Consider the following 19,997-nt stretch of genomic DNA (forward strand, 5'->3'; position numbering starts at 1 on the left):
ACTTCGCGCAAATTTCCGGCCATTCCTTCGAAATCCACTGCTGGATATCCTGGCTGATGACGGCTCCGCTTTCCCCAGAAATGGCTTTGCCAACTATCTTATGGCGGTTCTTAAACCTCTGCAGCCACCCTGTGTTGTCGGTAAAGTTGTCATCACCGAGTGCAGCGGCAAACCATTTGGCTTTAGCCATTAGCATTGGGCCATCCACCGGAATGTTCTTCGCCCACACCTCTAAAAACCACGCATAGAGAGCCTTTTCAACTTTTTTGTGGACAGGAGCGTGCACACGACAAGCTCCCGACGTTCGTTGCTCCGCCGCTTTCGACTTTATGTCCGCCTTGTTTTTTAACAAGGTGCTTAGAGTGCTTTGAGGAATCCCGAAGTCATCTGCCTTCGCCGCACTTTCCTCGCCCGCCTCAACACGCTGAATGGCTTTCCGCTTTGTCGCAAAGTCCAGGTTCTTGCGCTTCTTGACGCTGCTTGTGCTTGCTGCGGCCATTGCTTCCGCGTCAGCTCACCACGATCCAGTCACACGTGTCGTGAGACGCACGCAAAACAATAATGAACACGAAACACAAGAACGCGCACAAAACACAAGAATTCACGTGCTCAGTCTCCGCCAACAAAGCGCTCGCGATGGCGACCTCCGAGGGCGACAGCGACGTACCAAAGGCACAAGCTGTGGTTGGCTGAGCAAAACTCTTGAAAAAGCAACAAGAAAAAAAAGGCAAAAGGAGGAGGCCATTGCCGCCTTCGTTCCTGGCTACCTTTTCCGAGCCGATCACTATGGTTTACGCGGGGGAGGATGAGAGACATTGGGAGAGAGAAAAAATGGCCAGGCTTAGCTTGGTCAGAGTCCTTCCATTTTTTTTTCTGGTCACGAAACTGCCGCCTCAGTTTCATATAGAGCCAGCGCCCGCCGCTAGAGGCGCAACCGTGTATTAGAGGGCATGCGAACGCCGCTACCACTGTGGTTGTGTGTGGGGCAGCCTCGGTATTCTAGCTTTCTCAACTTCCCCAACCGTCGCTTTAGTTTCACGTAACTATTTTTAACATTGAATATGCTTAAATTACTGCCTGAGCGCATGTTCTGCCTTGATATGAGCGCCCGGGACGAAAGAAAAGCCGCTCATAACATGGAGCTTGCGGCGACCTCAGACCAAAAAAAAAAAAAGTCTGGGATTTTAAGAGCCAGAACCACGATACAATTATGAGGTACGCCGTAGTGGCAGACTCAGGATTAATTTTGACCACCTGGGATCCTTTAAAATGCACCTAAATATAAATAAACGGGTGTTTTGCATTTCGCCCCTGTCGAAATGCGTCTGCTGTACACGGCCAGGCGGTCTCGGTCCAGATTCCTTCATCATCGCCGTTCGCCTCAACACTTCGGTGGGCTTCGCTTTTTAATATTTGCCTGAAATTAAACACCGCTCATTCGCAACAAAGCGCCAGTGGTCCCACATATCACCAGATGCAAACATATGGGCTGTTGCACCCCCGCTTATCCGTAAGTAAGCGCCAACTCTCCGTTGCGCATAGCGCCAGATTGTTCGCCGAGCACAGCTGTTCACTTTCTGTTAAACTGTGGCATAGAAGGACTCTGGCTGTGGGCTGTATCTTATAAGGAGATCAAAAGAATGAAATTGTTATTGCAAAGTGCTGCTACCGTAGAATACTTAATGACAAAGAAAAGGAAATTGAGCTGCTCCGTGCGCTTAAGATTTCTCTGGAAAAGCGATGCCATTTCTGAATGAGATTTAGGTAGGATTAATGCAAGACAAACTTCGCTACTAAATGTCTTCGGTGCGGCTTTTAGCAACGGATTAAGGTGAACGTGAAGTGTTAGGACCTGAACAGTTGGAACTAGCTGTATTGTAATTAGGCAATCGCCTTAGCAAGCAGTCGTTTAGAAGCGTCAGTAAGCCCAGCACTTATTCACGCTGCTCGTGGTTTCGACGCAGAAACGTCGAGACTAGGTATTTTGGTTCTTAATGCGCAACTATTTACAATATGTTAAAATGCTGCAATCACCGATCCTGATATTCTTATCATAGTCGAAAATAAAAAAAAAACTTTATAATTTGATAAAGAAAAGAAATAAAACAAGTTGATGCAAAAACAACATACAGGCACGATCATTTATTTATCATGTAAAATAAGCGGAGCGAAATACAGACAGCACAGAGGCGTCCGGTCACGAATGGTCCACCATTTACAATGCAAGAAGTTTGTTAAAAGCATGACACTGATATAATCAGCATAAAGAAATAACATGAAACGTGAGAGAGATGCATTGGTGTGCAGGAAACAAACACCAGTAAACGAATGGCAATAAATACAGAATGCATAATTGATTGTTTCTATAAAGAAGAAAGTGTAAAGCACAAGCATTTCATAACAACATTGCAAAACAACTCTCAAACGAACACAAGTAGCCACATCACAAATACAGCAATTTTTTTAAATGACTTGTTAGAAATACCACCATTCTACTTCTTCAGCTGTTACTTGCAACACGTGTTCGGCATCGTTGTCCCACCCCACCACTTCGACTAAACAGCCCAGCACTCGAAAAATAGCGCGGCACATGCACAGAACGCACCCGATCACTCGGCTCGCCTCGCACTGCGCACGCGTATCGGTACGCGAACGATGCCCTCTGTGGCACAGTGGCGCCGCGTCGCGGCACCTTTGGGCAGCATATGAACCTCTCCCATAGCGTGACGGCGAGTTTCGTGACCAGAAAAACATGGAAGGACTCTGGCTTGGTTAAGCCAAGAATGCGTTGCATATTGCGTGGTCAGGTGGTGGCTGCGGCCGCGCGCGACCGCGCGAGTTGGGGCCCAGCTTTTCCTCCGTGACGTCACGCGCCGGCGCAGCGCCCCTAGCGGGAGGAGCGGCAGTCAGGTGGTGGCTGCGGCCGCGCGCGACCGCGCGAGTTGGGGCCCAGCTTTTCCTCCGGCTGTCGTGACGTCACATCACGTGGTTGCGCTAAAGGTCAATGGTGACTGCCCGGCCGCGCCCAAGGGCTGAACTGAGTGATTGCAATATGCAACGTACAAAATAAAAGCAGTTCCGCAAGTCGGAGAGCGTGCGCAGCGGGAGTACCGTCTGAGCCTCCCTCCCTCTCGCTCTCACATTTTCCGAGCCTTTCGGGGGAGGCGCGGAGCTCGCGGGTGCAGCGAGTGCCGAGATCGCGCGGCGTTCTATATATCCAATGGCGGGTAAAAATATCGTTCGATATAAACGTACGAATTTCTATACTTTTACCCAGAATTTTCAAGGGGATAATTTACGAGTTCAATACAGACAATAATTTGATATGTGTGGGTTCGATATATCCGTGTTCGACTGTAGCACTTGTTTGGGTGCAAGTTCACAAATGTGTGTATCATTGCAATGTGTGCAACACACATTACTTGATCTCAAAACTGTTACGGTTGGCATGTAACATCCCATGCGAAAACAACGGTCGAAAGAGAATGCCTTATCGTAACAGAGAATTGATCCCTAATTTTCTATGTGTGTCTCGAGCGGTTGCCGGTCTGGCGGGCGCCCCACAGTGATTACGGGCCCCTTTGTGTGTGTGCGTGACAGGAGGGAGGGCCGCCTTCCGCGAACTGTGCGACTCAAGGGGACTCCTTTCTGCGAACCAAACTGGACCCACGGGTCGCCACCAGCAGAAGCAAACACGCGCAACGTCGCCCGGGAGAGAGGGAGCAGCTGCCCATCACCGACCAGACTCTGTACATATCACGTGACGTTGACGTGAGCAAAATCCTGCCTATGATTTTAGCAGGCCTATTTAAAGGGGTGGAGACAGGAAAATGTTCGTTCATGTGTTCTTCGATTCAAGCGTTGCGTACTGCTTCAGGAAGCACGATACACACCGCGGGATTCATATATACCCAATAAATAACTTAATTATAGCATTATTATACCAATCGATTTCGGTTTCGGGTGATGCTATGACGTCGTAGGAGAGGAAACCCAACACAGCTTGGTCACGTGAGTCACAAGAAATAGTGACGTAAAACTATACTGCGTAGTCTGCTCGCGCATAACGCGTTCTCTGCTAGCAGAGGTAAACAAGTGGCGACTCGAAGTGCATATCGCGATTATTGTAATTATTGCGAAGAGCGACAACAACGGTAAGAAAATATTGCGTCTTGTGCGAGTCGGTGATTCATTCTGAAGCGCCGTCAGTTTTAGCTTTGAAGTGAACCGGAAAAGGCCTAGCGACGATATTGGCGCCGCTGAACGTGACCACGGTGTCACGCACCAGTGCCAGCAGAGTGACCACTCCTCTGACTCCTCAGTGTTGCCTCTGATACGGCCACTTCGCCGTACAGCTGCTGGATGAATGGGTCCCAGTCCCAGCCTCTCTACGGCAAGGAAATCTCGCCGTTCGCGAGCAAAGTGGCCGCCACACTGCGGCCTGCGAACGGCAAACAGCGTGCGGCGAGTTGCCGTGCCGGTAACGTGTACGAGCGTGTACGGGCGGTAACGGGTACGTGCACGTTGAGAAACGCCAAGCAAACGAGAGACCGCTCCGAGCTGCCGAACTATGCGACTCACAGATGCTACGTCAACTGCTCTCCACTACAGCGTTGTGCATGTCTCGGTTAGCCAGGGGCCAGGGTTCTAGAAGCCTGTAGCGTAGAGAAAAGATATTTAGAATGACTGCAGCCTGTCGACAACGCCAGGCTACCCAGTAGTAACGCCGGTCAAGGCTTCAAGTAACTGGCGTCCCAACAAAACCCCATCATAAGAGGGTATTGTCACATGCTTATCTCAATCTTCCACTCCAAGCAGGAACCGTATTTACCCAATTCTAACGTGCCCCTGTATCTAATATGCATCCAATTTATAAAAGAAAGATATAAAACACCTCTACGTCTGTGATCAAAAAAAGAAACGGGACTCGCAAAATTAATCTATACGGAAGTGCTTTGTTGCTGTCAATGGACCACAGCAGGTTGTCTTTTGTGCCGTACAGGATTGCAGCCCAGGCCTTGACTTGCTGCTCATATGGGAGACGAAGGCGGCACTTTCAACAGTGATTAAATTTTTCAACCGGGACAGGTAACTTTCTGCAGCTTGCACAAGGAAGCCATTTGCGGATAAGAAATTTCACCCTAATCCGGCTTAATCACGATCAAAGGTGCACCACGTGGCGCCCGTATTAGCCGTCCAACCACCCACAGCAACCTTCACAAAAACATGCTCTGCTGCCATTGTGTGATGGCGATGATGTTGCCTCTGATGATTGGTTGTTGCAAACGCCGCACACGCAGTTTTGGTTTCGTATCTGATTGTAATGCGCAGGCAATTTTAAGAGCAATTTCTCATAAATAGAGGCCCAATAGATTGGGGTAAATAAAATAACAATTGAGCTTTCACTCTGATGATTTCACAAATAATTTATAAAGTGGTACCAAAATCCAAGTATATTACACACCAAGGAGAATGCGGCAACAATGCTGGTGATGTCAACCTTCTTACATGGCAAATTTTCATTTCTTCCTAGCTATCACAAAAAACTAGCCAGTAGGAATTCCTTCTCTAGACCAGTCTACATGTATGGCTCGATCATCGGCTACAAGACGGCCATTTGTGCAATCTACACTTGCATCAGACTCGTCTTGAACCGTTTCAGTGTTTATAAGAAAGCCTGTCCAAGTGTGTTAAAAGCCACAGGCTGGAACGTTGGTTGGTTGGAACGACCCGAAGTGGTAGCAACCTCACCTCTTTGGACCAGGAGCCCTTGACAAGTTCGGGGTTGACAACCTTGTGCCAGCGCTGCTGGCACTGGACATCGCTGCGGTCTGAGAAGCAACGTGCCACAGCGGCCCAGTCGTGCGTGCCTAGGGCCTGGACACTACGCTTGAGGCGCTCGTCCTCCTCTTTGTCCCAGCGACCTCTGTTGAGTGGCTTCTGGCCGCCGCCGCCACTGCCCCGGCGCGCTGGTGCCGCCGTGGTGGCGCGCTCCTGCTGCTGGCCGCGGGATCGGCACGACGACGACGAACTGCTGCTGCTGCTGCTGTCGTCGTCCTCGTCATCCGAGCTGCACGGCTCTTGCTTTACCCTGCACAGTCGTCAAGTGAGCGTCACTCAACATGGCAACAGAGCAGCCACAGGGCCAACACTCTGTCGTCTGCTCCAAAACACATTCTACATCTTGTTCTGCACACTCAGGCACTAGTTATGCAAAACCATCAGTTTTTTACTACTAACAGTATGGGCAGTTTTTTAAACTATTGATAGTGTAAAACGGACTACAGATTGTATTACAATATTTCACCATGAAGCAATCGACAGTAGTGCTAAAAAAGTCTCAGTTTTGCTTACAAGGTGAAGCATCCATTGTGATAGCAAATTAGTTGATAGCTATACAAAGTAAGGATAGCAACTTTATTGGCCGTATAAACTTGAAAATAGTCACTAAGTGAATTAACAACCATAGTGTCAGCGCGCACAAGCAAGCACATGCGCACAAACATCACGCTTGATGAGCACGGGCACTCGCTGTCAAAGCGATGGTGTGAGCAAGCGCAACAGCAGCAGCGAACGAAGTGACCTTCGTACCACCTACCGCTTCAACCCCAGAGCAGCTAGAACACAGCGCACACAAAGCTACCAGCCGTCTGCATATCCCTCTTAAGATATGGTGCACGCGACCGCGCGTGGCCATGCAATGTACGCACTTGGCCACGGAGTAGAAGCCGTCACCACTCCCAACTGCGCTGCCTCTTCGCTTTCTTCGCAAGATTGAGCTGCGATCGCCAGTTCCCCATGCGAATGTTTACACATTTATACGGTCGATGAAACTACTATCCTTACTTCGTATAGCTGTCTACTAATTTGCTATCGCAATCGATGCTTCCCCTTTCGAGCGAAACTGCAACTTTTTTTTTTTTTTTTTAGCCAATTCTACATAGCTAAACCAGGTCAATTCCAAAGAACCTGATGCTGAACTTTCTGGTATAACGCAAAACCATTCAAATATGTTTTTATTACAAGTCTGCCACTACCCTTCATCATGGGTTGAAATGGCGCAGGCCTTCCCCACATGGGCATAAACACAGGTTGGAATAGTTTTACGCTATACCGATCCTCTGGACAGAGACGCCCACCCACTGAACATACTGCAGCACGCCTCAGCCTACTTTTCTTGTTTTGTGCCTCAGCTAGGCCACCGCTCGGTCCACTTTCTAGTACACTAAAAATACGGCCACCCGTTCCCACAGCAGTGACAACAGCCGGGAGTGGCTGCACCGGCCACTTGCGAGAAGTCCAGAGGTTTAAGCATAGAGAAAGGAATTTAACAAGAGCAGACACTCCCATAGAGTCTAGCAGCCGAATTGACTGCAGCGCACAAAGTGGATAGGATTAACATCTTCCGTTTTCGGTTTTGGGCGCGCACTTTGAACACAAGCGTAATCGGGGTGGCATTCCTTTTTATTTTTCGCTTCTATTGCTAAACAGTGCGCGGACTTGGCGTGGAATCATTTTATTATTTAGTAAAAATGACTGAACAATCTTTACAAGCCTCCACGAAATCTGTGCCACATGCAATTTCATAAATGCAAGATGTCTTCCGAAATGATGAAATGTTTATTTTGCTTCATATAAATGCTCGTTCCGGGCTTTTTGTGCATTCATCAAAAGTTGTAACACCACGTAAGCAGCAGTCGCTGCCATACAAAGCTTCACCACATGTCATCAGCTGAAGAAAGGTAAATTACAAGGATGCATCATTCTGGTATATTGACCTAACAGGAATATTGCACATAGAGGCGAAGCGCGCGTAAATGGTGAATGTGCGGCATTACAGATAAGTTCACTTTTACATACATTTTGTAGTAAGTAGATTCCCCCCAAACAATGCCATAAAATATGAAGAAAACATCTGATTTCTTCCCTCCCTTCTCGTGAACCCTCGCGTTCGTGATTGAACCCTCCCTTCTCGTGTATTATTTCCTGCACTTTAAGAGCATAAATACGCGGGTGACTGCGCGTTTCAAAAACAACTTGGCCTCAGTCGACGTGATGGTACGCCAAGTACACAGAGTTGACCACAACACAGGCTCTCAGCCAAACGATGTTAAACGCTCGCCGAATGCCTTCTAGTCGCACTCAAGACAAATTCGTGGGTGCAAAGCCCGTTTTCAGTTGCTCAAAAGACAGAATTGTCAAGTTCTTGGTTTTCGAGCTCCTCAGCATTATCTTTTACACGTCCTGCCGGCTCAAGCATCACACTCCTGTGTTATCACTCTTTGCAATCGCTCATTGTGTTTTCAACAAGCGTGAGTACCGAAAGAAGGTATATGTTGTTGCGGTGCCATAGAAGGCGTCATAAACTTGTCCCCCTGAAATTCAGTACACGACCAACTGTCACCACAGCCGGCTTGCTTTTTTTGCTAACTGCTTCAAACCCCAGGCGGGGCGAGCATGCCTCAAAAGTATCCCAAAAGGTTACGAAATTAATTACAATAATTTTGGGGGTCAGGGAGGGTGTCACAAACTTGTCCCAGTAAGATTCAGTGCACGCGAAACCGTCACCACAGTCGAGCTGCATTTCGCAAACTGCGTCACTAGCCTCGGTTTTGTGCCGTAAGCCTAAATTTGCTTGTATTCTGTTGCAGACTGACGAACAAAATTTCTCACCTTGTTGTAGTCCAATAGTGTAGTGGTGCCGTTTCGAAATGCAGAAGGAACGCAAGAAAACGCCAGCAGCCCAACAAACGGGCTACACCCAAAAAGAGACGGGTCACCATGGCGAACTATGGCGAACTTCACATGCGCAGCTGGCCTCGCTCGCTTTGGTGGCCAGTCTGTCACATGACATTGCATCAAGGTTGCCAGATGGTCCCAGCAAAAAATAGCCAAATTATCTCAAAATGTGCCCAAAAATAGCCAGACCCAAATTTTTTGTGAGCGAAAAGTAGCCAAAAATGTACCTAAAACATTTGACGATGTTCTGCAGGTGTATTATAGACAGTGTAGGTGGTGTCGAAATCTCACCGCATATTTCCGGCTCCAAAATTAGTTCTGCCACATGCAACCAGCACAACAATCGGCTCAAGATCTGAATAAAGAATTATAGTGTGAGCTGACACTCAGACATGGATTTGGACAACACTTATTTGCCAGGGGCATAGCCAGAGGGGGAGGGGGGGGCTTATGGGGCTTCAGGCCCCCCCCCCCCCCCCCCCGCAATTTTTTCATGCTGACCAAAGCAACTCCCGGCGCCGGAAATAATTCTGTATTTTGTCTAGAATGTCTTTTTCATGCTCGAAAAGACATTTCACGGCAAACATTGCTATCTCAGGCTCCATTTCGCGGCAACGCCTATGCACCTGGAGTCACGTAACGCAAGGATTCCCATCCGAGCACAAAGTTTCAAGGGCGTTTTGATGGCGAGCGGGCTCGTCGCGGCATACCGCGGAGGCCGCGGAATCCACAGAGCGCGTGGATGTCAAATCTGAAACTTCATGGGTACAAAGTTCTCATAAACTTTTGATGTGAAAGGTGCATGGACATTTCTAAAGTTGGGCTTAAGATTTTCAGTTGTGGAACTTTGTGGGTTTAATGTTGTTATAAACATTTGACACCAAAGGTTAATTGACTTTTCTAAAATCTTACATCGGAACATGCAACGAGACAAGCCAAATCAGCCCTCTATCAGACAAGTTGACAAAGCACGCAGCAAGGTCCTATGAGACGAAACGTTTTGGTGGTTCATTTGTTCCCGTCATGTCACGTAATGAAAAATCTGTTTTTTTTCCACCTACGCCAAAGCATCCATGTCAAGACACTAAAGCCAGCCAAGGTAACTACGTTCTTATTTAATTTTTCTACTTTGACTTTTATTTGCGAGGACACATTGAGCTTCTTCAATTGTTGTTTAATATATATATATATATATATATATATATATATATATTGTTCTCGCTATTCTACCCGCGGGCTGTCAGAGCCAGCCAGAGCGCATGCGTTTTTCTGGTGTTGCTCCGACCACCACGCGCCGCACTTCGGTGTGCATTTGGTTTTCTCTGACAAAGTGGATTTTCGCCTTCCAGAGTTTTAAACACTTTCTGGCTAGCAGACAAGAAAAAGAAACAATGGTCACTTGCCGCCATCACTGTGGGGACTCGACGGATTGGACCGCGTTCGCTTGAGCACTACCTTTCCGGAAAGTCTTGCCTCGCCGGTGTAGGATACCGAGAAGTAAGCGTATGGGCTCTCGGTGGCCCCTTCCCCCCTCAAAAGGAAGAAAGAACACAGTGTTGCGGCGCAGCGAATTGTCACGTGGTGAAAGTTCGATTTTGTTACTTCTTCTTCTGCGGAAAGTAATGGGCCACGGGACGCTTCAGTTGCCGGATACTCTTATTATATTATTGTGATAGCAATTATATGGACAATCCAGGCACATTCCTGCCGTCACCTTCGCCCTCATGTTTCTGATAAAGTCTAAGGGTGATAACATTGTGACATCGCGCTACATGGTGCATGTGCGAGAGAAAGCGTAGGGTGTGGGGTTGGAATGGGTGAGCCGACGATGTTGGCTCAGTCTTGTGTGCGCAAAGGAGAAAAGCAACGAGCAAGCACGCCGCCTTCCGTCGCGCGCTATCGGCCTCGAGCTCCACCACTGGAAAAGCTGGCGCCACCGTCGGCGTGACGTGCTAGGAGGGATCACGTGGACATAGCGGCCGCGTCGGCTGCTTCGGGCGCGCCGAAGCGAGCTGAAAATGAGAGTTTAAATTCCCTCGTACGCTGCGGTCCTCATTTAGTGGCGAAATTTTCCCGCTTCGAGTGTCTCCTTTACAACGCTTGAAAGCACTACAATAGGTAGTGGCTGCCTTTGAAGGCGCGCAACATGGTAGGCTACTGCTCGGTGCCGCAGGGCCGGACGCACGTAACGGAGGCCGGTGTCAGCCTTATTCACACGTAGCCGCAGGCCAAGAAGTTGCATGAAGCTTGGCTCGCGAAACATAAAACCGGCAAACAGTCATCGGCTGCAACTCGGGTATGCAGCAAGCACAGACGCGAGGAAGATTTCTGCTGCGGCGCCCGGTCTGCGATGTTCTGAAAACGCGCACTGAGACGCTCGCCCGAGTCCGCTGCCCGACTAATGTCATGACAGTTTGGTCTATGAACTTGTCGATGCTATAGATACTGGCAAGTTCAGTGGAGTGGAAAGGCAGCGGTAAGAAGCACATTTAAAAAAAGCATGGCATATGGTCATGTTTGTGTTATGAATTAATGCACTGGATTACAAAAAAGGAGCAGCGGGGAATTGCACGCTGAGAACACCGATAAACATACAGTGCGACACAACTCGAGAAATAGTATTGAAAGGTCAAAAAATTTAGTAGAAAAAAAGATTGAATCGTCGCGACGGCACATCACAGTCCCCGTAGGCGTCGAAGTCTCTACAATGAAATTATTTTTTAACAGCTCTGATAGCGCCCACGCAACAATGGTTGCTTGTATACTGTCAAATGCTCATATTCTGCGGCCTAAAGCTCATGGCACGGTGCGAAAACGTGCGTGCGGAGAAAGCGTAACAGTGCGCGGACAAGCATGCAGACGCGCAGTCGGTCGCTGCGAATCTGCGCGATCGCTTCATTGAGGCTTCATTCTATTACGCTCCATTTAGTTATACAAACACTATAAGAACATATTTCAGATAGTTTGCTCTCAGCGTTTACCTACCTTTCACGCAAGAAGCCGGTTCGGGAGACTCCATCGCGGTGACCGCGCACAGTGGCGTTCACTGTACGTATTCGGTAAAGAGATAGCGTCTGTAAACAATTGTGTGCTTTCAGTTTGCCCAAGATTATTATTTAGACAGTAAGAAACTTCTCTCGTTTCGAAAGTACTTACAGAAATGTCCGGGAGAGCTCGCGCGTGGTGTTTTCAGTGAGCGCTGACAGCAAAACCTATGAGGAGCGCACCACGTGATCCCTCATACTACGCCACCGAGGCGCTTCCGATAGATGGCGACTCCGTAACTCCTCGCCGCCAAAACCAACTAGTTAGAGGACCGCCGGATGTCTCTGAGGGGTAGTGCCTGGAATATACTGACTAGTGTGCGGACCACCTGGCGTCTCTAAGGGGTGCCTCCGCCGATGTTGCCTTGAGGCCACATGATTGGCACGGTTCTGCACGAGGTGACTTAGCGGGATCCCCTTTGAAACGAGGTGGTGACAAATCCAATTTCTTTTCCTCAAATTTCATCTTGTGCGTAAAATCTGGTAGCATCGATATTTTTCCTGCTTTTCTTCCACCAACACCCCTCTTGCTTATCTCGACTACTGACCGGTTGATGCTGCTGTCCCGTCCACACGGGTAACAAAACATTCGCCAGTGAGAAGACGACTGAGCGCCATGCTTTGCGCAAAGGCCCAAAGCGAGGAGACACTGGCGGCAGGCATTGCTCAATGCCGCCGCTGCAATGCCTACACTCGGCACATAGAGTCCAGCGCCGGGCCGTCGTGTGCTGCACTTGCGACGCTAGTCAGAACAGGTGAGCCAGTCACGCATGCCTCACATGCCTGCAACGTGATCCAAAAAACTCATCGCCCTTCCACTCTCTGAAGAAGGATGAGTGGCGAAGCTGTGTCTGCAGGCCCCTTATGGTGAACTGCACCTCCGCCGCAAGTCGGCCTGGCATTGGACTATTTTCGCGATCGGCCCATAACGCCTGCTTCACCTCCGCCGCGGGTCGGCCCGGCATTGCACTATTTTCGGGATATGCCCCCGTATGGAGAGTGCATAACACCTGCTTCACCTCCGCAGGGGGTAGTTAACCGCTGCATCGCCTTCTAATCTTTCCCTACATTGCTAAGATTGTAACTGCACACCAGAGTTAGATGAATGCACTATCGCGCGCGCACCCGTACGAAAAAAAGAAGCGGCGCTTTCGCGCTGCGTTTTCCAGGTTGCCAGACAACATAACTCTCAACGACATGAATTGTCTCTGCTATCGCATATATAATATGCCCTTAAACTTACAGAACACTACAATAAAAATAATCTTAGTGTAATTAGACAGCAACATTTTTTTCCGAAGTGTATTTATCAAGCTTCATTTCAAGCAGCAAGATTGTGTACGAAACTGCGACTATGTACCTTCCGCATGCTGAGAGGCCGCTACTTGTTTACAACTTAACATAGAAAACTGAGTGTCGGCCACTTACTATCGAGCAGAAGAGGCGATTGCTACTATTAAGGGGGATGCTGAGGGCATCTGCTATACCGTCTACGCTGAGGGTATCTGCTATAGCTCGCCAAGCCTGGTCACTTTTGTTCTTGTAATTGCGGTCACGTACGTCCCACAGGACGCGACGCTTCTCCACTTCAGTTATTAGGGCCTCGTTGAAGGTTGCTTTGTTCATTTTAGGTGAACACGATGCGCAAACGAAATCACGGTAGCACGCGCTTTCTTGGACGCACGCGCCAGTTCTACCGAGAAAACAAAAATTGCGCCAGAGAGGTTCCATCGAGATGCGCAGAGAGCAGGGCCATCTAGTGGCGAAACCAAAAAAATTACAGACGATTACGTTACTTCCTAATGCGAAATTTGAGCGCAGCAAATAAGCTGTTTCACCTTTTCGATAGATTGAGGCAAAGAAATCGAGCAACACATGTATGCGCTATCACAGAATTTTTTTTTTTATTTTTCACACGTATTCCTTTAACAAAGACTCCACTAACAGTTCTTGACAGTCATGAAGGAAGCTTTGTGGTCGGAGAAATAGACTGATATATGTTCGACTTGGTACACCAATGCTTGATTCTCAAAGACGAGATCTGTACAAGTGCCTCGCGAGGTTGTCACAGCCGTGGGACGCGTTACGAGCGAGAGGAACGGGATGTTCTCCCGCATAAGTGTTAGGAAATTGCTGTTTGTCTTTATGTCAAGCCGCCACCGATCTGGCTCTCTGATTGCCACCGCACAGGGCGAACGGCAGCGGCAATTTCGGCTCGGGCGGTGCACATATACAGATCCGCCGCCACCGATCTGGCTCTCTGATTGCCACCGCACAGGGGTTGCATTGGAGGAGGAGCGAAGAAAGGAATTAAGTTCGAGCCGGCGCTTTGACAACCGGAGACTCGCAGGAAGAGGAGGGAGGGGGGCGGCGTGTACACCCAGCGGCAAACGATGGGGGCAGAAGCGCGCGCAGCAAGCGGACAACACGATAAAGGGAGGAGGGAAGAGATAGCAGCGACTGACTGATGCAACTGAAGAGCACCCTATCCGCCACACAAGAACAGGGGGGGGGGGGACCCTTTCCTTTTCTTTCTGCATGGCGGCGACGGTGTTCTATGCAGTCACGTTATCTTGACTCTCTAGCGGCGACAGCGGCATCCAGCGGTATCAGTCGGTCGCTGCTAGCGCTGGGGGGATGAAAGGGGGGCGGAGCTGGTTACGAGGCCGACGACAACGCCGACGACGACGCGAAACCCAGGAACGGACGCCAAAGAGCTGCGCTCTAAAACAAAAATGCCACGTGACTAAATGTAAAGGCGGAACCGCATGGCGCGATTTCAGGCACGATTGACGCGCGGGTGGTGGGACGCGCGCGTCAGTTTGACGCGTGCCCAGCATGATCCGTCACGAAATCGCGCCGCCGCGTGCTGTTGCTCGGAATAGTAAAAAACGCATCGCGCGACGCGTCCACCAATCAGAGTTCAGGTAAGTCATGTGGCATTTGGTCACGTGGCATTTTGGTTCTTTTTTTTTTGCCACCAGATGGCCCTGCTCTCTGCGCATCTCGACGGAACCTCCTTGGCGGAATTTTTTTTTTCTCGGCAGAACTGGCGCGCGCGTCAAGGAAAACGTGCTACCGTGATTTCGTTCGCGCATCATGTTGGTTCGTGCGTTGTGTTCACCTAAAATGAACAAAGCAACCTTCAACGAGGCCCTAATAACTAAAGTGGAGAAGCGTCACGTCTCATCGCTAATACTAGCAAGACAATTTGCTAATAATATTGCCAGTGTATGGTGCTCGCTCTCTTCTCAACCAGGCAGGCTGCACCCACATGTACCTCCTGATCCGCATTTTTTCTTGCTTCAGCATCAGCATCCTCCTTAATAGTAGCAATCGCCTCTTCTGCTCGGTAGTAAGCGGCCGACCCTCCTTTTTATATGTGAAGTTGTAAACAAGCAGCGGCTTCTCAGCATGCGGAAGGTACATAGTCGCAGTTTCGCACACAATATTGCTGCTTGAAATTAAGCTTGATAAATACACTTCGGAAAAAAATTTTCCTGTCCAATGACACTAAGATTATTTTCATTGTAGTTTTCTGTAAGTTTAAGGGCATATTATATATGCGGTAACAGAGACAATACATGTCGTTGAGAGTTATGTTGTCTGGCAACCCGGAAAACGCGGCGCGAAAGCGGCGCCCCTTTTTTTCGTACGGGTGCTCGCGCGTCGGCGGCAATGCAGGCGTTTGCCGCCCGCCGCGTTTTTCGCGAACGAAAAACGCGACGGGCGGTTCCAGCTTACTCGCATCACGCAATGCATTCCCGACCGCGGGTGCAGCACACAACAAAAAGAGGCCGCCGTACGCGAACGTAAGCGTGCCCGTTTCCGCGTATCGGCATGCAGCAGGAGCTACGCGTATCCGTCGACAATCCGAGCGAGACGGAAGCCAGAGGTTCGCAAGAATCGACGCGCAATCACCTCTCTTCAGGTGCAGTCCAGCGCCTGTGTATGTCCTTTGTACGTGCCGGATGCAAGTGCGCTGCTTAATGGCGTCTGCATGCCGTTTTGATACACGGGATTGTATCGTGTCAAGGCGGAACCGCATGGCACAATTTCAGGCGCGATTTACGCGCGAGTGGTGGGACGCGTGCGTCATTTTTAACGCGATAGCGTTAAGGAGCTCGTGTCGCAGAAAAGCCGGTGTCGTCGGCGTCGGCGTCCGCGGCGTTGGCCGTGAGCGATAAATCACGGCAGGCACTTCATAAATAAAAAGCAACTTCCAAGATGGGCTGGGTGGGAATCGAACCAGGGTCTCCGGAGTGTGAGACGGAGAGGTTACCACTGAGCCACGAGTTCGATGCTTCAAAGCGGTACAAAAGCGCCTCTAGTGAACGCGGTGTTGCCTTAGAAACTAGCTGTTTCTAAGGCTCAGGCGTGCGTCGCTTGCTCAGGCGCACATTTCGTTGTCGCGCCGAACGCTGCGTTGCTCGACGCTCACCGCGTCCGATGCGGGGCGCGTAGTCGCTGCGCCGAAGCCCATTGTCTTACACCCCTTGGCGGGTCGACGGGAACGCTGTCGCGTTCCACTCTTTAAGGCGAAGCTTAAGCGTCCTCCAATTTTTCCATCACGAAATCGCGCCGCCACGTGCTGCTGCTCGGAGTAGAAAAAAAACGCGGCGCGTCCGTTCAGGTAAGTCACGTGGTGTTTGGTCACGTGGCATTTTGGTTTTGCCACCAGATGGCCCTGCTCTTTGCGCATTTTGTTTTCTCTAGGCAGAACTGGCGCGCGCGTCGACGGAAAGACGTGCGACCTCGGTGCGGAAGGTACATAGTCGCAGTTTCTCACACAATTCTACAATCTTGCTGTTTGAAATGAAGCTTGATAAATACACTTTGGAAAAAATGTCGCTGTCTAATTACCCGAGGACTGTTTAAGGCCATATAATATATGCAGTAAAAGATACAATTCATGTCCTTGGGAGTTGGTTGTCTGGCAGCCAGGAAAACGCGGCGCGAAGGCGCCGCCATAGAGCTTCTTACAATTTTTGTAGGAAACTATGGGCTCCGCTCATTTCTTTCGTACGGGTTCTCGCGCGTCGGCGGCAACGCGGGCGCTTGAATCAGACGCCCGTTCATAAATAGCAAGAGCCTATACAACTTGAATAAATGCGTCTTCATTCAAATTCAACGCTAAAAAAATACAACCCTAAACAAGCAATCAAATCAGCTATGCATAGCATCGGGTCGCTCAGCATTTCTTGGGTTCGTTGCATGGTCGCTGGCTTTGGTTCAGTTTGAATTGGGGGAACACTTCGCGTTCAACAATCTTTCTTAAGACAAAGGCTTTGATTTTTTTATGTCCACTGCAGGTCGAAGGCATCGGCCTAGGATCTCCAATTACCCCTGTCTTGCGCAAGCTGATTCCAACTTTCATCGCCCCACCTAGTGTTCTGCCGTTCTCGACTGCGCTTCCCTTTCCATGGCACCCATTCTCTAACTAATGCGCCACCGCTTATCTACCCTAGGCATTACATGGCCTGCCCAGCTCTATGTTTTGCTTTCTCTCTCTCTCTCTCTAAATGTCACTAGAATGTCGGCTACCCCGTTTGCTCCCTCATCCACACTGCTTTATTCCCGTCTCAGCGTTACGCCTAACAATTTTCGTTCATCGCTTTAACAATACCGAATGACCTGACACGATCGCGGTGCAGCCGTGGTTGTTTCAACCGGATATACCACAATATGGCATGACACGAATGTTATGACACCTTTTAACGCATCACGGAATTCCAAACGACGCTGGGCTACCCGCAAAACGCTACAACATCGGCTGAAGGCGACGCCGAGAGAGAGAGAGGGGGGGAGGCACTCACCGTGGCGGAACCACCCCCCGATGGTATGGTATGGTATTCCTTATGCGATGGCGCACACCCACTGTGGGGGTTGGCCAAGGTTTGGGTGAAATTAGGCAATCTTTATTAAATACTAAAATTGGTAAAGCTAACTGGAGGAAATGAACAAAAATAAAATGTTTAAGAATTCAAGACAATCCCTTTGTAGCAATTATAAATTCCTCCACGGTTGAGCAAATATCCCTGTGGCACTTTCCAAGAGAGGGGGCTCCTAGAGAAAGGATACTTATAATTGAAAAGCTTAAACCAAGCTGTGTAAATCGTGACTCTAGAATATTTTTTTTTCTTAAACAAGTAAAACAGCCGCAGAATATGAAAAAATGATCTATTGTTTCATCTTCTCCACAGACTGGGCACAGAGGGGAGGGCACCAGACCAGCCCTGTGACGATAGAAGTTTAATTTTGGTATTCGAAACGTAATCGGGTAAAGATGACTTCAGTTTTTCTGGTGTGAAAGGAATTTTTGGGCCAAAGGAATAGGAGATGTCGATATTCTGAAAAATTTGCTACAGCTGGGTTCAAAAAGTCTTGAATAATTGTATATCTCCTGAATCTAGTAGTCGTTAGGTAAGCTACTGTAGGAAGTAATGGTAATACAGGGCCACTGAGGGTCGCTCTCGCGAGACTGTCAGCCATTTCGTTCATGACTAATCCTTTATGTCCAGGCACCCAAAGCAATTTAATTAAATTTATGTGGGCAGGCACTAGAAAATGAAATGTACGTAAAAGGTTAGTGACACCATTTGCTGTGAGCGAGGAACATAAGGATAAAGAATCTGTTATTATTACTACCACCGATATTGACGAATTTAGTTTGCGTAAGGCTAGAACTACAGCTAGAAATTCAGCCAAAAATACGGAAGTCCGGAATCGTGATTGCAATGACCAGCCTAGAGCGGGAGAGAAAATGCCAATTCCAGATTTTTCTTCACACTGTGAGGCGTCTGTCGCAATGACCGTACTTATAGATAGACTCAATAAATGGTCCAGTAATAAGCCGTTTAATATATTATAAGAGAGAAGTTTTGCATTATTTGGGTAGATGTCATGAAATATAATTTGTAGGTTCTCTCGCACATCACAAATAGTCGATACCTCCCCGATGACACGCCGCTCTTCCTCTTCGTCGGCGACGCGCTCCCATCTCTCGTGCGACATGTTGCGGGCCTTGGCGTGTGCTACCGCTAAACAGAATCAGTTTAGATCCCTATAGTATTCCTGAACAATTACTCTAAACTTGTTGACTTGGCGGCAACAGGTTGATTGTGAGAACATAGCGGTCCAAGTTTAATTTTTCGCGCTTGTGCCCAACCCCCACGGCGTCAGTGTGAAGCTGGAACCGCATGGCGCGTTTTTCGCGAGCGAAAAACGCGACGCGCGGCAAACGCCCGCGTTGCCGCCGACGCGCGAGCACCCGGGGCGCTATTCTGGACATTCCGCCATTTTCTTCGATGCATGACGTAGGCGCGACGCAAACAAAATGGCGCTGGTGGCCCCGTTTTGCTTACGTAACGTGACGCCAACTTGACGTTTCGCCTAAGAAATTAAAATGAAGGCACTGAATATTGCGTTATCGGCAAAGCAAAAGTTTTCCTCCGCAGTAAAAATAAAGCAGCTATCTCAAAGCGTATGATTATTCCGTCGAAAACGCTTCTCGCTTCCGTCGTCTGCTGCGTACAAGCCATCGTCTGCTTCAATAGCTAGGATGCGTGTCCCCGGAAAATGGAATGAGTGATCGCATGTTGGCGCCAACGCGATTGATTTCTTGCTTGAGACAACATACGCGACCTACCAGTGGTGATGCGCGCACGTTCTAGGCCACTTTATCGCTATCTCGTGAAACGCAAGTGACTCAGCCCGACTCGGCTGGCTGAGAAACGGCCGAATATCACCGATAGCGTTGCGCGCGCCAGAGATATCCACTAGAGCGACGCAAGCGCCGGCGCTGCCATCTCTTGTTCATTTCGCTGGTTACTCGCACCGAGGGAGGAAACTTCAAGGCGCCGTCTTACGTACATTTCTTTTTATAAATTAGGAAGAGGCCGTTGTCATAACTTTTGATTGTGCGAAAAGGCATTAATCTTGATTACAATACAAATGCAGCAGTGAAAAGTGGACAACATTGCCGAAAGTTTGTTATGTTCAGTCAATATTATTTCGTATAAACGCGTTCTTTTAAAAAATGATGGACCCAAACACAAATGCCAACACCACCCGAGAGCGATGCAAATACTATGAGCATGCATTATGAACAAAATATTTTTGTGGTGCCAAACGACGGGGAGAATGTGGCGATACGCATTCCTCTCGGCTGCCATTGCATATGGCAGCCATTAGCATAATTCGTGCGGCTCGTCG

General features: G+C 49.0%; 1 protein-coding gene across 1 annotated transcript in view; it reads right to left on the reverse strand.

Moving 5' to 3' along the window:
* LOC142560961 (myb-related protein B-like) overlaps positions 1-19,997 on the reverse strand; it is a 315,010-nt gene that overhangs the window by 251,954 nt on the left and 43,059 nt on the right. Inside the window, exon 2 of the mRNA XM_075673395.1 lies at positions 5,752-6,091. Within this exon, the coding sequence (XP_075529510.1) occupies positions 5,752-6,091 (340 nt within the window). The remainder of the gene's footprint in view (positions 1-5,751; positions 6,092-19,997) is intronic.

Source organism: Dermacentor variabilis, chromosome 10 (genome assembly GCF_050947875.1).
Source record: "Dermacentor variabilis isolate Ectoservices chromosome 10, ASM5094787v1, whole genome shotgun sequence".
NCBI lineage: Eukaryota > Metazoa > Arthropoda > Arachnida > Ixodida > Ixodidae > Dermacentor > Dermacentor variabilis.